This window comes from Bubalus kerabau, chromosome 13 (genome assembly GCF_029407905.1).
Source record: "Bubalus kerabau isolate K-KA32 ecotype Philippines breed swamp buffalo chromosome 13, PCC_UOA_SB_1v2, whole genome shotgun sequence".
Classification (NCBI taxonomy): Eukaryota; Metazoa; Chordata; class Mammalia; order Artiodactyla; family Bovidae; genus Bubalus; species Bubalus kerabau.
The window spans coordinates 79,300,896-79,323,239 of record NC_073636.1 but is presented as its reverse complement, the minus strand read 5'-3'; the positions used below and the strand labels follow the sequence as shown (position 1 = coordinate 79,323,239).

General features: G+C 45.8%; 1 protein-coding gene across 2 annotated transcripts in view; it reads right to left on the bottom strand.

Moving 5' to 3' along the window:
• PTPN1 (protein tyrosine phosphatase non-receptor type 1) overlaps positions 1-22,239 on the bottom strand; it is a 63,736-nt gene extending 41,497 nt beyond the window's left edge. For both annotated transcript variants that reach the window (XM_055545302.1, XM_055545303.1), the window contains exon 1: positions 22,014-22,239. In XM_055545302.1, the coding sequence (XP_055401277.1) occupies positions 22,014-22,076 (63 nt within the window). In that variant the 5' untranslated portion in view covers positions 22,077-22,239. The remainder of the gene's footprint in view (positions 1-22,013) is intronic.
• Positions 22,240-22,344: the final 105 nt, after the last annotated feature.

Below are 22,344 nucleotides of genomic sequence, written 5' to 3'. Positions count from 1 at the left end.
GTGACATACTCTGGAGACCAGTGCTTAGGCCATGCATGTCTTCCCTGCTTTCTTGAAAACTGCTAAGCCCTTGCTGTTCAAAAGGCTGTCCCACCCCACCTTGTAAGCCTCGCGGAGGCACTCACTGACCTCTTCACACCAGCTTAAAGCCCTTTCTTCAATACTCTCCTTGCACCTTTTCGTTTTCTTTCATGGCACTTTCCTCCGCAAGTCCTAGCCTGCGTGACCGTTCATGTCATCGCCCTGCTGTGATGTTACAGAGACCACAGGCCGTGCTTCCGATCACCCGCACCTGTGCACGTGTCACTGCCTAGCGTCCTGCCTGGTATCCACGGGCACCCGATCAAGTTGGAATGAATTAAGTGTCAACATAATTTATATGAATTTATAGATGACCAGCATAATGGTTTGTAGGGAAAATTACAACTTTCTGTTAGTGAATAATTGTTAGGTAGCTTACCCTTAAGTGCTGAGTCCTTAATGTGGTTTCTTTAATTCCATAAACATTTCTGAAGGGTGTACAGAGGTATCCATCTTACATGGCAACTAAATTCTATAATTTGCGATGAGGCAAAAATTACATGCAACTGAGATTAAAACATTGGGGAAAAAAATCTTGAATTGTCAACAGTGAAGCCTGAGATATTTTAAAGCCCAGCTCTTAACTTCTTTTGTTTCTCTTTCACCTGCAGTCTCCCCTTCCTTGCAGAGGATATCAAGACGTGGTCAGATAGGACAATGTGGTACTTAGAGGAATTGCTCTTTTTGCCTGTGGCACTATGTACAGTGTAACTGAGCATGACTAAACACGTGTGCGATACAGGTCCACAAGGTGACAGTAAGCCAGACACCACAATACACTTGGTCCTGAGGATACAAAGGTCTGAAAGGCACGATCCCATATTCTTGGAGGGTTCATGTTCTAGCTAAGAAGAAAATAATATATAAGCAATAGAAGAAAAATATTAATTCACATAAAATGGAATTGTTAAAAAGGAGCAACATGCTGTAAAAAAAAAAAAAATGCTATTTGGCATGTTAGAGGCAGAATACATGCTTTCTCAGTGGCTTTCTTCCTGGGACCAAATACTAACTTTCCTCCAGGGAGATGGATTCCTCAGGTGGATAAGGGAAAATTACTGCATTCACAGAGGTAACAGAGAAAGCATACTCATAATATTTGCCATAGTTTTTTTAAAAAAGGGAACTTAACAGGACAGTCAGCTCGGCGTTGGGAGCAGGAGGCATGTGCTCCACGGAGGTGGGGCTTGTGAGCCGAAAGGAGGCTCTCAGCAGACAGGAGATCCAGCACCCACGATGACTCGGTCTGAAGTGCAAAGGGAACAGGGTGAGTGGGGTTTGAGGGGGTGGGGTGGTGGGGGAGGCTAACCAGCAGACAGGGCCACACCCTCCGCAGACCAGCTTTAAGCACCTGTGTTAGGTGAGGCCAAGGAATCTGGAGACGCCAGACCCAGCACAGGGAGCCACTGGAAGTCTTCAAGTAGGACAAGGATATCCCTTCTCGTCCCATGAAAGACAGGCTGGAAGCGAAGGGCCCAAACCAGTTGAAGGGGACCGTAACGGCCAGAGAGGAGGGGGCCTGAATGGAGGCAAGGGGAGAAGATGAGGAAAGAAGAGGGTCAGACGCGCACTTCAAGAAGGAAGCCGGAAGACTTGGCAATCAGCTGGAAGAAAGGGAAAACTAAAGAACTGAAGGTTACTTTAGGTTTTTAGTGCAACTAGGAACACGACTGGAGTGACTTAGCAGCAGCAGCAGCAGGAATAGATACATATGTTAACGTGTAAACAAATGTCTGCTGATTTTATAATTACTCAGGGGATTTCACAATATACAAAAAAATGTTTAGTAGCTAAAAAATTTATCAAGCTTATTAAGACAAGATAAAGCAGTGCTTTATGTTACAAAATACATCTTTCAAATAAGAGCATAAGAAAGTCTACAGAAATGTATCTAATATAAAAAGAATGCATTAGAAAATATATAAAATCTTACAGGTAACCCATTTCTGTCTGATCTATTTTAAAAGAATGCAACATATTTGCATAGGTTAAAAAAAAGGGCTGTCCTTGAGTGATTTTCTGGCAAAATAATTAGATGTTTTCAGAAAAACTGCCAGTAAATTTGAGAGAGAAAGCCTAAAGTCTCATTTGGATAAAACTTGTTAAAAGCCAAAAGTGCTGTTTAATATGACAGCTTCCACAGCCAGACAAGCCCACTCCCCCATCCCCTTCTGTGCTATGATTATTAAGAGGAATAAGATGCCAGAAACTTCCATCACACTATGCCAGAGTGCACTTGTGGAACAATGTGTAATTCTAGGGAGCAGCCACATTCCACCTCCAGCCCCGCCTGACCCCACCCCACTCTTGTTTACGATGATGCTAGACCCAATCTTTCAGGAGTGGTACATCACACCTTCCTTTCCGAGTGCGTGGGTAGGCCCAGTGTCCCTTTCTGCTGAGAAGTGAAACAGCAGCCGTCCAGTCAGGGACAAAAAGCTGGACGTGAGCTAGCAGGGAACCTGCACCCTGCAGCTCTCCACGAGCCAGTTCAAAAGCAGCCAGCTGCAAAATGGAAACACCCAGGGCGACTACGCCGTCAGCCTGCAGCCCAAGGCCCCCGCATCTCAGCACTGCTTGGTTGAGCATGAAGATGAAGTGCAAGCTGGCTATTTGTGGGTTCAGGGAGGGGAACGTGACATTTATGGGAGATGATAGCCCCAGAGGCAAACTGTTTCTCCAAGGCAGCGAGGGCCAGGCCTGCGGAGCCGTTCAGACACTCTCTAGGCCCCGCCTGCTGGGCCTGGCTTGCGCTGCCCGTCCTTGCCCGTGAAGATCTCTGTGCATCAGGTGGGGAGGCCACAGAGGTCGCCTGCCTGGAGGTTTACCCAGGCGCCTGCGGGACTCATCTTGGACTCTGTGGACAGTTTCCAAAGGTTTACGTAGGAAGTGCGTTGTACAGCTTCATGTACGGTCATGAAAAGGTCTTACCTGAAAACAAGTCTTAAATAAGAAATATAATCAAGGGAAATGTTTCAGTATTAACTATAAAAGCTCTTCTTTTCTGCAATGTGATAAACGTCAGGGGAGAATGAACTTGAAATACAGGTATAGTTTATACAGTTTGGTCACCTGGGATTCCACAATTTCTCACAGCAAAATTAACAGGTGACAACTCTGCTACAACATTTGATTTTGAAAACCTCAAAAAGACTACATATTTATCTCAAAAACAGGAGCCTCGGATAGGAAATTCAGGTGCAGATCAGAAGCAAAAATCCTGGTCCAAGCAAAAAAAAAAGGTAACCAAGGAAAAAAGGCCAATGTCTGGAGACCCCAGAAGACATTGAAGAGCTGGCCGGCCCGAGAAGTGCTGCGGTAGCTGCCACTGTTCTCCAGCCCCAGAAGCACCAGCCTCATCAATTCCTCAAGCTCCGGTCTACCCCCTGCATCCCTGAATCCAGCCTCTCCCCTAAAATCCATGGGAGTCCACACTTACCTGGAGGGGAGGAGAAAAACTACTTCCAGTGCCAAGGCTGCATGAGAACAGGATACGTTAATACACACCCATCCCACCCCTCCCCCAGAGACACACACACACACATACACTCTACCTCCCAGATGGAACCCGGAATGGTTTTTATTAATAAAATCACTATTACGCATAATATTAAATATTATATATAGTAATCATCATATATAATAATTGTACGGGAAAAGCACATATTAATATGGGCACTTCAGGGATACTACAGATTAAATAGGTACCAGGGTAAGTCTGGACCTTAACCACCACATTGATTCCATAGAAACAACGTTCTGTGTCACGAACAATGAACTTTCCACCTTCTGTACTGGACACGTTTACATATTAGGGACTGTCTGTACTTTCATGCTTGGTTACCGTTCTAGAATCTGCCAGCCGGAAAAGCCCATCTGAACACTGTTCCCGTGAACTGACCCAAGTAAGATTTAAGGGACGCTCCGGGCAGTCATAAACTTTGAGCCTCACACCCAGGTACTCCACGACACATGAGACCGCCCACAGCTTTTTATCTGAGGCCTGTCAATTTAAAAAAGACAAAACAGGGAGATTAAAACTCAGACAAAAAACAAAACCTGTGGACACCGAACTTGGCCACTCGGAGCCTGTTCTGTTACAGGCTGCTGCACCCAGCTTTCCGGCTGTTCATAAACACCTCTCCCAATCTGCTGAAAGTGAAGGTGAAGCCGCTCGGTCGTGCCCGACTCTTTGCGACCCCGTGGACTGTAGCCCGCCAGGCTCCTCTGTCCATGGGATTCTCCAGGCAAGAACACTGGAGTGGGGTGCCATTTCCTTCTCCAGAGTGCTGCAGGCTTGCTTAGGCAAGCCTAACACAGGCTTGCTTCTATCATCCATCCTCTTCAACCGGCCTTAAACACAGAGGCAGAAAACAACTACAGAGTAAACGGTGGAAGTATCATTTGTTGCTAGTTTGCAGCCAGTCAAATGTCCCAATGCCACAGCGCGAGAACCCGCAGAGCTTGGTTCCGACGCCCATAGCCAACGCCACTGTCCCCGTGTCCTCAGGGAAGCAGCCTCGAGATCCAACATGGGGCTAATTGCTACCGGTGGCTGTGGTGGCCTTGGGGGAAGAGGCTGGTGAGGAGGAGAAGCAAGGAAGGGGGAAACAAGACAAAGAATGTGATGCTGAGTGGGGACTTGGTAACGGAGACTACAACCCGGGACTGTGTTAGTATGCCTGAACCCAACCTATTGGGATAGAAATGCTTCCTGCTTCCCATAACCATCTTCAACACATTTTACAAGACTTCTGCCAACAGCTCTGGCTTTAATGCTATTTCGACTTTGTTCTCAACTGGTCTACCTCTGGCCTTCAAACTTGTTTAAAGGTACTTTCATGTAGAAAAACAATTTCTGTAAGGAGCAATGAGGGTTCAAAGGTTAGCAGGTTGAAGGCAGGAGAGTGCAGCAGTCCCAATGGGAAACCTCTACTCCGCTGCTCTGACAGAAGGCATCCCCGGGCTCCGGGAAAGGCGCACATCTGGACGAAAGGGCGCTGGACCAGGAAGACAAGAACTCTCTGGTCACAAGTCTGCTTTACGACCACTTAATCATGCCAGGCCTCGGTTCATTTGAAAAAACAACCCTGCCTCACACCATTCACCACAATGACTTGTGTTTAATACAGGTAACAGAAATGTGTGACGCCAACTGTGAAACTAAGGGTGTTGATACACATTTGATTACATTCACATAAAAATTCCAGTTTAAAAGACAAACCTTCAAAAAAAAAAATAAAATCCAACAAGAAGCCAAACCAATCCAGAACACCCCTTCTTCACCAGATTAGACACGTCATTCCGCTCCAAGCCGTAAAGCGAAGCCTGCCTAGGCAAGAATAAGGCCTTTACGTTTATTTTTATTCCTCTCCTCCATTCAAACAATACCACTCCTTTCGAAAGAACCAGAAGATGAGGGAAAAGTTGAGAGTCACAAAAAACAGAATAACCTTCAGGGTTGAACCAAGGATAATATGTTAAGAAAAGAGTTAAAAAAAAAAACAACAATGATTTCGTTTCACATGCAAATTCTTCACCTGCCCAGAATTTTGTTTTGCTGGAAATTTTCTGGCAAGATCAAAATCTCAGGAAATTCCAAACAAATGAAACTCTAAAGGCAAATTACTTAGGAAAAAGGATCTAACTTTAGAGACCCAAGCACGCTGCTCCCATTTTTGCCCAATTCTTTACTTTTATAGAGGAGCACCAAACCAACCACAAAATCATATGCTAATAGGAGCTCTGCATCCTGTAAGTGGACAACTCTGGCTTTCAATAAATGCCTCTATTTCCTGTCAGCACTGGTCAGTCGCAGCTATCAAACCTAAGGAGTTTCAATGAGGGAAGACTCCCCCCCTCTCCGGCTGACGTCGCTCGTACTTGGCCAGCACGCGGGACTGAAAAGCCACAGGGCAAAGGCCCCTCCCGAGCGGCGAGGGCTGTGCACCGCCCGAGGCAGGACCTGCTGAGGAGGACAAAGGCGGTTTACAGGCGAGACCCAGTTCCGGCGGGTGTATTTACGTGTGTCTGTGTCTATCTACCTGAGATGCGGACCACTGGAACGAAGCCCCCCTACATGCAGCGCACCGAGGGACACCAAGAATTCGACGCGGATCCGGCTCAGAAGGGCTTCTCATCTCAGTGGAGCAGGGGGTGGCTTCACACACATTCTCAAAGGTCAGAGAGAAAACAAAGTGTGTGCTAAACCGACGATGGGTCGGTAACACATGGTCTGCACAACGCGTAAATGCCAAGTCAATGCCTCCCTATCAACCAGTCTCCAGTTCACGGACCCAAAGAGCACAGCTCATCGACTCAGGCAGGAACTACGTATTAGGTTCTTTTATGTGCCCGGCACCATACCGGGTACTAAGGGACAGAAATGACTCAAACAAAAGCAATCCCGCCAGTCCTGCCCTTTTGAAGACTTCTAAGACGGGTCAGCAGGCGATACGTACGCAAACAGGCAATTACAGGACAATGGGTGTCATTGCAGTCTCACCACACAGAGCGCTGTGGAAGCGGAAGTACAGGGATGGGGGAGTCGGGGAAGTCTGAGAAAGCCTCCTGAGATGCCCACGCTGGCACTGGAAGGCAGAACAAGACTTGGTGAGGGAGAATGTTCCAGGCAGACCAAACAGCAGACACAAAGGCCCTGTGGGAGACAGCGAGCTGACGTTTCAGGAGTGAAGCTCATTCTGGAAGCTGTGCCTGACTCCAAGGCCGTCTGGGAGCCACTCTGAATTCAGGGGCTGTTACGACTTCTGGGTGAACACCTGAAACAGCGAAGAACAGAGAGGCGGATGAAAGCAGCAGTGTGGGAGGACGCACGGGGGCTCCCCCAGCAGAGGAGCCCAGGAGCGCAGGAGGGCGGCTGGGACTAACCAGCTAGAAAGGGAGGAGACATAAGGGAAAGGGAGAGGAAAGGAGCGTGGTGGAGACTGCGGTTACAGAATATTCAAGAAGCAAACGGGTCGACCGTGTTAAGTGCTGTTATGATAAGGATGCAAAGAATCCGTTGGATTTAGCAACAAGGAAGCGAACAGTGGCCTTGTGAACAATTATTTTCACGGTGTGGCAGGGTGGGGCGTAGCTTCCCCGGGTCGGGGAGTGACCAGGAGGTGAACAATGGACACAGCGACCTATTTATTTCAAACATTTCAACTGGGAAGCGCTGATGGTGCGGGAGCTGCTGCCAGAGAAAGCGTGCAATGTTTAAGTGGTTCAAAAAAGATGGCAAAATAGACAGAGGGCTAAGGACACACACCTAAGTGTCACAAAGCTGTCAGAACAAGACACCTTGCAGAGGCAGGATGGAAAGGCGTGGAGAGCACAGATATAAGGGCTGTCTTAGGAACAAAAGCTCCTTTTTCCCGTCAAGAGAAATAAGGCTTGAAGGATGGCTGGCAAACTTCAGACCTGACAGCCAGGAGCTGGGGGAGACAGATCTGAGGTTACTGACCAGATTCCTAGGGGGTCCATCTGCACAAGTGGAAGATTTTCTCCAGCAGCACTTAGGAGCAGGGGCCCAGGGAAAGACGAGCAGGTGGCTGGCTTGGTCCAGAGTGGAGCTGGTCAGGTGTGCTGAGGGCAAGAAGACGGGCAGTGGCAATACTAAAGAGGCAGCATTTCAGGGGACTGACCACTGCCTAAGGAGGGAAGCGGGCTTGGGCTGGAAACGAGCAGCTGAAAATCTGGCTGAAGGAGTAAACCCAGAGGAGGGAAGTAACTGAGGGAGGGGGTGTGGAGGCACAGGGTGCTGTGACCGGAGAGTGGAAGGTCTAAGTCTAACGAGACAGCAAAGACAGAGATGACCCTAAGGGCCAGAGCATGCCTATGGGAGTCGGACCGAAAGGAGAGACACGAACCCTACAAGGTGAGGATGGCAGGAGGCCGGCCCTAGCGAACACTGACGTGGTCCACACGGACCGCAGCCGTGGGACAGAGGACACGCTGGGAGCCAGGAAAATTAGGGGGGATGGAGGGATGCAGAGGGGCCTACTTAAAACATAAGCAACACAATGCAGGCGAGTAATTAAACCAGTCCCCAAAGGCGATTTACTGACTAGGAGATGAATCCCTGCTGGGGTCCTCTCTAAGATATACCCCCCCACCTACACCTCCCTTCCAGCCCTAACTGTTCTCACTGTCTTCAGTAAATCTAAAGACACAGCAAAATCAACGAAATGGAGTCTTGTCCAGAGTTTGGACTTCTATTGAAGGTCTATTTTTATGATGCTTTCCTATCCACTTCCATCTTAAAATAGCTGTTCCCTCACTCCACGCCTGGCGATATTCTGCCCGTTTAACTGCTGTGCTTAGTGGTTCTGCGAAAGGCCTGTGAACTAGTGGTTTTCTACTCCATGAGTCTCCTGCTATGGATGTTCTATAGTACATCCATCCAGTGACATGCAGGTGGCTCCAAAATACAACTGGAAGGAGGACAAACAAAACCAAAAGCACACGTAAACATCCTCCTTCACTATTAAAAGAAAATTAGTCAAAGCCTGCTTTACTCTACTTCATCGCCCATTAGTAAGAAAAACTCTCCCCTTTTCAAATCTCTGACAACTAGTAATCAACAATTATTCTTTAAAAAATAAAATCCAGTGTTACTCTGATACATGATCTTCATAGCCAGAATTAGAAAAAGGGAAAAATAGATGTTTCACAACCTTAATGGTTTGCAGATATCTAATTCTGACTGTTCCTACACTGCAAGGAATGAGTTTAGTAAGTATGTGAATGGAAAACAGACAACATTCAGCAACTCATTCAGAATTGCTCAAGATGGTAATTTGTATGTTTAAATTTAAGTAATCATAAAGTCTCAGAATCTGTAATCATATCCAAAATGTTAAAATGCCTAAGAATTAAAGCCCATCGCTTAGTCATTTGAATCTAGGATAAATTATCGGCAAACTTATTTTACAAGGTACTAGACATGAAAGAATCACTCAAACAAAGCCATCTATTTATAGAGAACCGCTAACACAGACCACATAATGGCATGAGCTGGCCAACACCATTAAAAATATCCTTTAAAGTTCACAATGAATAAATGAGACCTTTATTCTTAAAGTATCATCTGCAAATCAGGGGGATAGCCACATATTTTCAATTTGCTCTTAGTGAGTCAAGTTTGTATTTAAAGAGTCTTTTAAAAACGACTTTACATGTTAAAATGTAACGCTGTTTTCTGTACAGACTGCAGAATGTCTGCAGGGCTTCTTGCCGCGGCGGCTGCTGTCGCTGCGATGCACAGGTTGTAGCGCACTCAGGCTTCGGAAGGTGCGGTTCCTGGCTCCACAGCGCAGGCTCAGTGGTTGTGGTGTACGGGCTTAGGTGCTCCGGGGCATGGAGGATCCTCCCGGGGATGGGGGATCCTCCCTGATCAGGGATCGAACCTGTGTCTCTGGCACTGGCAGGTGGATTCTTGGCCACTGAGGCGCCAGGGAAGCCCAGATGTGACGCATATAAACTGTTTCTCCAGAGAGCGCCTCTGCCTGCCGTTCCTTCTCCTGAATGCCCCAGGGCCCAGGCCTATGCCAAGAGTGCTCTCATTACTGAACTGGGATTGTCTCTCTTAGGCCAGCGCTAGCTGCACTGCTAAGCTTCTTAAGAGCAAGGACCGACTGTGTCTTTCTCGCGCACCACTTATCCTCACTGCCTCCCAGAGCCTGGCACCTAGCTCACATACTTGAATGAGTGAATGGGCTCTGCCTGAGAGGAGTGTGCAACTAGAGAACAGAAGAGGAAATAAAGGGTAGCTAAAAGCTTCATGGAGAAACTGATCTTCAGTTATTGACTTTAACTGCACGCATACAAAAAAGTATTAAATGAGCAGTGCCATCATGTCACAGATTCAGGGCTGTTGGAACACTGAGTCAGTTCTGTCCTTCTGGGATTCAGCTTTAGGAAGGGAAAACGTATAAACCCTAGAACAAAGATCCTGATTGTTTTATAATGGTAAAGAATCTGCCCTACCTAGTGCTTGTACTTATTAAAAAACCTTTATTTTTAACTAATAAATGCATTTATTTTTGGCTGCGCCATGCAGCCTGCAAGATCTTAGTTCCCTGACCAGGGACTGAACCCACGTCAGTGGGGGGTGAAAGCACAAGTCCTAACCACTGGGCCACCAGGGATTCCCCTCTATTGCTTGTTCTGACTTATTACATAGAACACAGCTCTACGGAAGAACAGATGTTCGAGAGAGATCAAAGAAACAGCATCTCTTACAATAAAATATGAACTTCTGTTGCTAAACAGGTATAGAGACCTCTCACATCTAGTCTTTGTTATATATATATATATATATTTTCTTATCATGGCTATCATTTTTTTCATCTCTTGCTAGAGTATACAAGGTAGAGAAAGAAACTTCATGAATTGAGACCCAAAACAAATGGTATCATTCCTAACCAGGTCACAAAGCAAGTCATTAAAAACCTTAGTTCTTAGATTTCTCAGTGCAAATACATTTGGGCAAGTCATTTGCTTTTTAATGACTTGTTATCAAGTCCCACATGGACTATCCAATTTAATTTCCAAGTTGATCATCAAAAATAGTTCATGGAAATAATTGAACATGGGACAAAAATATAGTCACACTCAGTTGCTCGAGGTGGAAAAACATGGCGGCAGCTCCCAGCTTCCTCAAAATAGCAGAAGGGGGCAGAGGATGAGAGGGAGGGGAAGGGCAGGGAGGAAAGCAGCCCTGCTTAAGGGCCCGCCCTCGGGCACTTTGACACCAGCCACCACATCTCAGGCTCTGATTTTATCTAATGACAGCACTAACTACTTACAAGCGGAAACATCGTCTTAAAAATCATCTTAATTCTAATGCTGATAGCAAACTCTAAGGAAAAAACCCAGCCTGGAGTAGAGGCTCAAATCCAAGGGTCCAAGGGCTGGGTAGTTCATACAAGAGAGGACAGGCTGACCCACTGGAGAGCTGTGGTAAATGAAGGATACACATTTACTAGTGTTAGATTACTAGTGTGGAGTTAGCAGGAGTGGTGCCCCTGGGCCCACCAGACCACTATCACGCTGGGTTCAGACCGTATGATCTGCAGATGATTTTCAAGAGAAGTCAGAAACCCAGATTTGTATGTGATTCCTCCTGATTTACCAACAACGACAAAAGTTCAAGCTCCTCTTGTTTTTAAAACACTGTGTGGACCAAGTCCAATATAACTGGGTGGTCACCTCGTGACCGAGTAACAGGTCAGAAATACGGACAGTGGTCCCAATCTTGACCTTCTCTTTCCAGGTGCTGATCGCCCAGGAGGCACAGCACAATCCCCTGCCTGCAGTGGTGCGTAGGTGTGAGCACGGCCACCAGGTCGTTGTAAAGCTGGATCTAGGACACGGGAGACCTCAGGCAGGGAAGAACATAGACGCTCTGACACCTAATTGTCCTCCTAAAGCATTTCCTGCTATTAAAGACCAATTTATGGTGTGTAATAAGTGGCACTGCATGTAAAGTGCTTTGCCCAGTGCCTGGGGCATACAGCAGACTTCAGTAAATGTTAGCTATGCCGGGTTTCATTATGAATGAGCGCAGAACATGGATCAGACCGTGTGTTTCTCCCTTGAATGGGAAATATTAGTCCAATTACAAAAATCTAATAATCCTCTTTAGACATGAGAAGGATTTCAGAAGAAACTGCATTCGTCAGCGTGGCAGTGGGTCATTTTATAAAATAATCAATTTATGCCTACATAGAGTGAGTTCTTTATTTTTAAAGACATAATGAGGTCTTTGAGTTTTGATTTGAGCTAATATGAAAATTTGAAGTTCTGTCTCACTGTTAGATAAGGGGGGAGCACGGAACACAGAAGGCTCCTGAATCTAGCAGCCGTAGGACATGAAGCCCCGCTTTTCCCAGCAAAGTTGTCCCACTCTCCTGGCTCCTAATCTGACCACGGAGGTGCAGATTGTTAGATTCCAGTCATGCTGTAAGGTTATCTGGTCTAATCACTACATTTTTCCTGATCCTGAATGTTAACTCCTTTGAGGTCCCACAATAGTTGAAGGCAGACCCAGAACCCAAACCCCATGATCTCCCTTCCATCACCTCACAAGTCCCTGGGTTAGGTATATCAGGGTGGTTCCTTAAGGGTGGGGAGCAGGGCAGCTTGGAACTAATGCTTTGAATCAAAACTCCTGTGTGAACCTAACCAGTACTGGAAAGAGACAAAAGCCCAGTCTTTAGGAGTACAGGCTCCATTAATGAAGGGGACAGGGTGGGAAAGGTTTCCTATGCACAGTTACATCCCAGGATCAGACAGACTCTTTTTAAAAATACCCTCTTAGCTGCTGTCCTGGAGCAACAGTTCCACGCCTGGAGGAAAGAATCTAATTGACCTGCTGGAAAAGGACAGACATTAACTCAGCAAAGGAATCGATGATTTCAAAAGAAAGCTGCTATGCTTCAAAGTGTCCAGCTACCAAAGTACTGAGAAAAATATGCTTTTGAAATGTAGCCAAGTGCAGAATATAGACTGAGTCCTACATTCAAAATTTGTCTTTCTAAGAAAGCATGTTTTAATGTCAGAGGATACAAAGCAAGCTGTGAACAGGAGACTAAAATTAGCTCAAACCACAAATAACCTAACACACTTATCACTTCCTTATGATCAACCTACAAAAATCAAACATTAAAAGCATTTATAAAACTAAAGGAGTGATGCCAATTGAATCCTTTAACTTCAGCTGTATCCTTTCTTCCTTCTAAAGTGGACCTGACGTGGAAACATTACCAAAGAATGACATTTTATTACTTTGAAGGCAAGTACAGGGGAAACCACTAGAGCCAAGTTTCGCCCTGTAAATAAAATAGCATGTACTGTGCAGCTCTTCAGTGGTTAGAAGGGTAACCACCTCCTCAAACTGAAGATAGGAAATTTTAGATGATGGACCACACCCATCTCCAGCTGCACTTCACATAAAGAGCCACGGACACACCAGGCTCCTACTGCAAACCAAACCTTGCCTCCATCTCCTCCAGCCATTTATCTCTTACGTTCAAAAGGAACATAGTCCTCCAATGAACAAAGTCTGTTGGGAAACAATAACAAGTAGTGGAACATGTTGCAAAAGGAAGCTTAGTTGACAAATATGGGTTCCTGGCCGGGGGAGGGGAGGAGGTACCAGTTTGTTAAACTTCAACTATTTTTTTTTACAGTTATTCTGAGTGATGACTACGTTTTGGTAAGTTTTCGGCGGCAAGTTCAAGCTCAAAAAGGATGGAAACAAGTGGTTAAGAAAAGATGAGCATAAAACTTACCAACTGCTACTGTGCATTCTTCAAAACTACTACTAAAATTATCAAAAACATTCTTACCAGTAAGTAGGAAACCAAGGCACAGGAGCAGACCTGGATACTATGATGAGAATAGATGAGATAAAACTCTGCTAATGGCACTAATATTCCTAGGATGCATTAAGAAAAACTGTCAGCAGGACATGAAGGAGTATTTAAATACACCTAGAAACAGTACCATGATAGGCACATGAAGGGCCCCTGAGAGCACAGCACACATCCTGGGGATGTGGATTCTCAACCAACAGTCAAGAGACATGTGGCCTGGCTGGCCCTCCAGCACGGCCACCTCACCCCGTGCACTGAGGGTTGCTCCAGAGATGGGCTTTGCGCCTGTCAACCCGATGGGGCTTAATGCAACTTCCTGATCTTGCACCACTCTGCTTCACCCCTTCACCCCACCTCTTAGGATGATGATCTGAAAGACCCTGGCAATAAGGAAGTGGCATCCAGGCAGTAGGGGAAGATCCAAGAAGTGGCATCCAGGCTGGGAAGATCCCCTGGAGAAGGGACAGGCTACCCACTCTAGTATTCTTGGGCTTGCCTGGTGGCTAAGACAGTAAAGGAGCTGTCTGCAATGTGGGAGACCTGGGTTTGATCCCTGGGTTGGAAAGATCCCCTGGAGGAGGGCATGGCAACCCACTCCAGTATTCTTGCCTGGAGAATCCCCATGGACAGAGGAGCCTAGTGGGCTACAGTCCACAGGGTCGCCAAGAGTCAGACACGACTGAGCAACTACACATACACAGCACATCCACATGACAGAGAAAAACACTGGCGACGCTCAACTCTAAGATGCTGTCAAGAAACAGTTCAAATTAGGATAAAAATAAAGCAGAACAAGAACAACAAAAAACAAAACTCCCTCCAATACACCTCTGAATATCTTCTGAGAGGCCTCTTCTCTCTGTGCGAAGGCCACACAAATATTGACTAGCCACTGAAGCATACTTCACCTTTATCCCTGCAGAAGCAAACTCAGGCCTGACTCTGAATAGTGAAGCAATACAAGGTCTAAGAGAGATAAATATAACAGCGACAAATGTTTCACCACCAAAGGAATTTAAAGCTAATTTACCCTATTATGACAAATGCAGCTTGCCTATTTGTTCTCCTGAGTGAAGTTATATTCAGAAGTGATTTCATGTGCAGACATTTTTAAGTGACCCCCTGTTCTTCAGAGAACTCCAACTATTTGGAGTGATTACTTGATGTTCACCTTCCTGTAAGCAATTCACAGCAGTGCATAATTCTCTGAGTAATCAGTACTCATCAGAATAAAAATTAGCTAAGCTGTTCCCTGGGACTCAGTGTGGCAATTTTTAAATGTGATTCTTCAAAAGGAAGAGTTGTACCAATAACAAAGCCATTAGGTGAGAAGAAAAAAGTCAGGGGGGAGAACATTTAATAACAGAGTAATAGAGCTTATAAGGGAGAGTTTTCCCTCTCCAATCACTAATAAACCAGAAAAGCGCAGTCTTGGAGCCCTAGTTTTGCCATGCTCATCTTATCTTTGCAAGTCGTGCTGCTGGCCCACAAAAGCCACAAACACAACTGAGGCTTTTCCTTCTTCATCTGTCAAAGAAAGCATGCCTCACTCCGTCTTTGGGAAGACTGCTCTGAAAGTAAAAGAGCCCAGGACACAAGGTTACTTGGGCCCAAAGGTTTGCTTCAACAAGTGGTTAACCTTCTTCAATAAGGACTCACAATTTCCTGGCACAGTACTAGATTAAGAGTAGTAGGGAATATGTGTATTTTTCCGAGAAAAATACAATCCTTAAGGGTCCCTTTGCTAATAAGCCATGTTGACTGTGTGATTCTGTGCTGCAGAACTCCTTAAGTACTAAATCTAATTACCATGGGGTATCCATAAAACTTTTGGAGAAAGAAATGGCAACCCACTCCAGTACTCTTGCCTGGAGAATCCCATGGACAGAGGAGTCTGGCGGGCTATGGTCCAGAGTCACAAAGAGTCAGACACGACTTAGTGAGTAAACCACAACAACCACCCGTAAAACTTTACATACAGCCTGGGTAGAATCATAAGCATTTGGAACTGCAAATTAAATCAGGTCACAAATTTAAAAAGAAGAAAACTGAAAATCATGTATCAGTAGTTATTTTTATCTGCAGTGTGACTTGCACCACAGTCTCAAGACTGATTGATGGGGGCGGGGGGAGTGTCTGTGTGTGCGCTTGATTTTCCTTTGGCTATTTATTTCGGTAAAGAAAAGATCTTACGTGGGAAATGGTCTTGTTCCTAGCTTTCAGACATTCAGAATTTACAGGCTGTCAGTAAGTCACTTGTGATTACATCAAGCTGCCTTGAGAAAGGGGAGGGCGGCTGTTAGGCAACCCTGAAGCCCAAAGTGAAGCATTCTTTCTCAAATGCTGGAGCCTCAGGTACTTTGTTCGCAAACATGGCAGCTGTGTATACTAACATACTCTTCAAATGAATTTAGACCAGATGTAGGTTTCTTTCTAAAAGTACAACATACAGGGCAGCGACTCTTCGTGTGCCTAGCCGGGGCTGAGTCTTTCGTAAATTCTCAAGAATCAGTTCCTCTATCTTTACAGGAAAAACCACCAATTGCTACTTCGAGAAACATTGCAAGCGTAGCTCACATGTCAGTGCCACTCATTTTCCCACATTACTGAACCAAGGAAGCCCACTTATTAAAAAGGTTTCAATACCTCTTGGGGAAAAAAGCTTCAATTCTTTTGAATCTTGAACTATACTCACAAAACTTTCATGCATTTTTGAGCCTAATTGTATCCACTGACACCCACACACCTTACAAAACTAAGTAACCACTGCAGTGTTTACAAGGATTACTTCAAGAACATTCAACTCTCTTTGTGAGTACATTAAAGACTTTTATTACTTGATGAGAACTTAGCGGTCAGTTAGGTCGAGGATTATTTTTACAAAGGAAGGGACTGGACTGAAGCTCAAAGCAGGGAAGGGACCCCGTCAGCCTAGTTAGTGTTAGAACTGACTAGAGAAAAAGCAAAAGATTCAACTACTCTCTTGGCCAGAAGTGTGGTCTGATCAAAGGCCAAATATGTTTGCCTTTAATACTTTGGGGAAAAAAAAGAAAAATCACAGATTTTAAAAGGGTTGCTTTATGGAGAACCATATTTTTAATCCCACCACAGTCAAAACGTATTTTACAAACCAGGTACATGTGAAGCCCTTCTAGAAGGCATGTGAGAATAAGTCAAGAGTGATGAGAAGAGAGTAATTCAAAAATTTTTAGAGAGACAAATATACTACCTCCAAGTTTCCTATTAAGTTCACCCCAGGCCAATGACAAATCTGTTGTTAAACTGAAAGTTCCTGTGAAACACACTGGTGGTGTGAACTCCTACTGGGTAAGAACCCAAGCTTTTCTTCCAAGCCACCACAGTGGGCAGGACCAAAGTGCCTCATCAAGCCATGGCTCCCACCGTGCTGGTTTTCTCTGCGTGGCTCTGCTATCAGTACCAACACAGGCTAATCTATTAATGTGTGTGTCTACCATTCCTCCTCCCAGAGAATGTGAGATGGGAACCGTGACTCGTCTATTGTCAGGGCCCAGAGCAAAGTGATGACAACCCATTCAACCCCAACATTTCTTAAGGCACTCTGTGGCCGGTGCAAAGCACACCAAGATGAATGAGAAAGATGGATGAGCTGACTTCCATAGCTTGGACTCTACAGGAGATGAGCCCAGATACAAAGAAACCACTCCAGTGAGAGCACGGGGCTTCGAGAGAGATGGGTGTGAAGGTGTACAGATGCAGACAAATGAGAAGGCCAAAATCTAGTGTGAGGGGCATGTGTCTGAGCCAGAAAGAGTGGGACTGGCAGCCTAAACAGAGTGCTGAGCCAAGGGACAGAGAGAAGGGTGTCAACATATTTTCCTCACAGGATTTAGCTGTTCCTAATGAGAGAGAAGGGTGTCTGAGAAGACGGCACCTTCCAGGGTGGCCAGAATAAAAGGTATGTGGGAGGGAGGGGAAGGCTGGAGCCTGGCTGCCACGCCAAGGAGTCTGGACCTCACAGATAAACGACAGCGTAGAAGTAAACAGAGGAGGGACAGGCTCAGGTCTGTTTTTAACACAATTACTCTAGAGACAATGTGAAGACTACATCCGGTAGGGCGGGGGAAGATGTGGAGAGATTGTTGAGGGACCTTATTAGTATGTTTCTGGTTTCACTAATTTCTGTCATGTGAAACCAGAAATGGTAGCAGCATAGGCAAAATCTGAGAACTGAGACCAATGGATGGTAGGAAGCATGTCATGGTGATCAGTCAATGAGATGTGGCAGAACAATCTAGAACCACTGCAAAGTTCTCAGCACTCTTGGATATTCAAAACGTGCACCCAATGACTGGTACCAAACTCCACTGTCTTGGACACAAAGACCCAGCTGGACTTCCCATTGTTCCCAGCACAAGGAAACATGCCCAGCCTCTCTGCAGTCAGTATCAGCCCGTTACCATGAATGAATTCACAGAAACACTGTAGGGAGGGGTGCCAGCTTGAGCAAAACTCACACGCCGTCAGGTAGGCTGATGGAAAATGCATGCCATTAAGAGCACAGCATTGGACGAAAACTGCCAAAAGGACTCCGCGATCTAAATGATCAAAAAACGGACAACTCAAAAAAAGAAAAAAGGCGAGGCGGGGGGAAGGCATGGGACGGACACAGTTATTTCAGCCGTTTAGAGACTGAAAAAAAACCCTACAGGAAATTTAAAGATTTATCATGAAATTCAATATACATTAATTACGTTACTCAATACCAGAATTAAAAAAAAAATAGATCTGGGAGAGCTATTTGTGCTAAAATGCAAAATGTACTGGAGAGACCTTGGAGCCCAATGGTAGGTAACTGAAAATCCCTGCATTACTGGAGGGATACAGTCCATGGGGTCGCACAGAGTTGGACACGACTAAGCACATACGTGCGCGTGTGCGCGCACACACATTATCTGCCAGCTGACTTTTTAGAACCATCTGGTATGGTTTATGATGTACTTCCAAAAGAACCAAAGTATTCCTATAAATACGTCAGTGATGTCAAACAAATAATGACAGCAAAACATTCTTCCTTTCACTATTTCTACTTGTGCCCCCTGTTAATCTAAGAGGAGTCCAGACAATTACAAGTGCCTTTGCATGTTTCCAAAGTGGGGATCAGACACCTAAATTTACTGCACTCAAACCAGGGCTACAAGAGAACATTTAGATCTAATGGATCACTCAAGATGACGAGGGCTTCCCAAGCTCTCCATGTCATTTCCGTTTGTCTTTTTTTTTTTTTAAACTGAAGTGAGTCATAGTATATAGATCTCTTCCTCTGCACAAAGCACAGTTTTTGTCTGAAGAGCATAGATTTATATAAAAAATTATTAGGAAATTTTAATATTCACCTTAGACTATAATGACACAAGTATAGAACAGTAAGGAATTTTAGTGGACTATTGCTATAACATGGTTTTAACACAGTCAGGCATTAAGTCGTATTTCACAATGAAAGCAGCTATAAAAACAAATGTCAATTGGAAGAGTGGCCCATTTTACAAAGCCTGCCTCTAACACAGAATAAATCTTGCCTTCGAGTCACAAGCTATTGTTCAACCTCTTTTATCTGAGACAATCAAATCATTCATACTGAGAAGTAGTGAACAGTGTCACAGAATCAAAGAATTAGAGATGAGAGAAATAGTGAAAATACCTGACCCCAACTTTAAATTACAAGTGCGTAGTTTTTCCGATTTTCATTCATTCAAGCCCACTCTTCTCATTCTAGCTCCAAAACCAATCCCTTTCCCCTGTCTCTTCTCTCTTGAGCACTCAAGGCCCGCTATGTATTACTTCCACTTTTCAAACCAGACATACAACCGTTTAAGTGATAGAAAACAACTTTTAAAGCCATCTGCACATGCTTTCAGAGCTGACTTTTTAGAGACCTAAATGCTTATTAATGTCTATGCTGTTTATTAGCATTAACGACTAAAACCAGTTATACTCACTTTATCAAATTGACAAACAGAATCTTTGCTTGAAACATTTGTTTCCTAAGCCGCCACATTCCTCAGCATGTAAAAGTCTACTTCATCCTTTGTTCTTTTCCCATTGTTTCCGAGTTTCTACATCTTTTTGTTCTAGTTAGAAGTTAGTATAGTGAGAAATAACTGCACTGCTTTGTTTACAAAAATTATGTATTATTTTAAAAATCACAATAGACTAAGCAAGCTCAAAGTGGCTTGGTAGAAAGTTGCCTTCATTGTGACATAACACAAAATATTTTTAACTTCCATTTTCTACCAACCATAAACACATTTCTTTGAATTTCTGAATAATGGTTTCGGTAAATTGACACATACTTTGGAAAATCTGCCACCTTAAACTCAAGGTCATTTGAATTCTACATTGTTTTAAAGTGCCACAGTTGGCTGTTAACACCTTTAACGATAAGAAGGAAAAGAGCTTCTAATTTCGATTTTGTAAAAGAGAAATATCTGTACTGCAAAGGTGAGAAAGCCTGAGTGGATAATTCTCTAAGATAAAAGAAACCACCTCCAGAAATGTGGCAATCCATTATGAGTCTAGAGAAATCTCAACATGTAACTCATGGGACTTCAAGGTGGTAGACAAACTTAAAACAATGAGGGAAATTTAATTGAAGACCATGCTCCATGCTAGTGGCTTGCTTAACACAGTTTTAACAATGTTTGGGTGGCAGGTCTCTCACTCTGCCCTAAAACAAATCAAATTCAACCAAAGGCTTTTTACAATATGAATTTGTTGTTGCCAACTGAGTCAGTTTCCATATAAAAGATTTTCCTCCAAAACTCCTAGAGGCCACCCCTACTTGAAACAGGGTACATCATAATCAACTTCAACACTTCAGACCAAGAATTTTTTCTTTTAAAATCACTTTAGTGTATTAAATTTGATGCAGAAAACTTGTCTACACATTCTCAGAGTCACTCGTGGAATTCATTCAACTCACTCAGAGACCAGACATGCAATAAAATTTTATATATTGATCGACCGTACTTAGACAGATTAGAGTGGTTATAAACATTAGTCTATCAGAAGCTAATATACATTACAGTGCAAGTAAAAAGAATCCTGTCAAATAAGCTTGATGCAAATCCACATGAAACCAAGCCTGCCAAAAAAAGGCTTCTGTTAGTCGAGCATACCAAAGAACTGCTTAAAGCTTTCTTCCTTTTTAAGTGGAGCTCAAAATAGATTTTAATACTACCAGCTGATGGGTCTCACAATTTGCCTTTTGAGCCTATAAGCCGAAAACAGCCTTCTCCCTTTACACAAGTAACAACATCTCTCTATTCTGTACATCGCTTATTTAAAATACCCAGTGTGGTTTTGGTTAATCCTCACAACCCCCGCAATGACATTTAATCAGGAGCAACATATTTTCCTCTCAGGATTTAGCTGTTCCTGAAAGCAGACCTCTTCATCTTTTCTATCTGATGATGCAGACATATGGGAGAAACCCCACCTCCCTAAGTTTTTATTCATGAACCACCGTAGCCCACAAGGAGATGAGGACTGGGAAGACATCATCATCTGTACCCTGACCAAAGGGTCAGATGCTCGCCGGAGGAAAAGATGCTGTTTTCGAGAGGGTAACAACGCTAACCTCCCCCGGCGCTACCTGCCTGACACGGGGTAACCCTCTGGCCCCAGTGGAGTGGGTGCTACAGGCCTCCTGGCTGGAAAGCGCTTGAGTTTGATCCTCTCAGGGCTGAGCGCACGTAGCAAATGCCTCTTCGTCTGACAGATCTTCCCTGATCCCCTTCTCTGAGACAGCCCCTCTCCCCTGAAGTCACTCTCGACCCGCTGATATTGTTTTCTTCGTCGCCCCTGTCACCATTTGAAATCATCTGTTCACGTGTTTGACTGCCCCCGTTCGACTCTAAGCTACCGGGGTGGATAGGATCTCGCGGGTCTCGTTCAGCAAACACTACCTCCAGCGCCTCCGCGGTGCCTAGCACGGTAAGAGGCACGCGGATGCAGATCCATCAAATGAATGAACAGGAAAGGGGAAAGGACTGTCATCCTTGGGACTCGACGCAGCACGGCGGCGACTAGGGGGAGAGGAAATGTAAAAGAGGGAGGGCGGGAGTCCCCCTCTCCCCCCGGGGAGACAAAGGAAGGCAGTCCGCGGTGGTCCGGTCTAGGAAGGGAAGTGGGGGGCGGGGGGCGTTCTGCCCACCACCCCAAGGGACAAAGAGTGGCCGGGCAGGGGGGCGGGGTCGGGGTGGGAGGCTTCGCGCCGAGAGCGGAGGCCGGCGGCTTCCAGGCTCGCGAGGTCGGTCAGCCGGGGCTGGAGGACCTGAGGAAAGTGGGGGGGTCAACGGGGGGCTGCGAGGCCCGGGAGAGACGCAGGCCCGCCGGGGGACAAAGACACAGGGCGCCAGCCGCGGCCGCCGTCCGATCGGGTTCTCAAGCAGCAGGAGCCGAGGCGGAGGGCGGGACGCACAAGGAGACCGGGGCCGGGGGCGGTGTGTGTGAGGGGAAGGCTCTCGAGGCCTCAGGAAAGGCCTGCAGCGCTCCGGGGCGCTCCCGCACCTGGTAAATGGCCGCCCAGCTCCCAGCTCTGTCGATCTGCTCGAACTCCTTCTCCATCTCCATGACGGGCAGGGGCGGCTGCCGCGCCTCTCCCTCGGCCCCACTGCGCCGTCTGCCGCTCTAGGCCGCGTCGCGCTCGCCGCCCCGAGTCCCGCCGCAAGCCTCGGCTCCGTCGCTACCGCCGCCTCAGCCGCCGCTGCCGCCGCCGCCGCCGCTTCTTCATGTCAACCCGGCAACCGGAAGTACGCACCGCGCTGCCACGAGCTCCGCCCCTCAGCCGGGAGAGCCAATCAGCTCTCGTAGGTGTCGGCGAGCACTTCCGCGGGGCGGG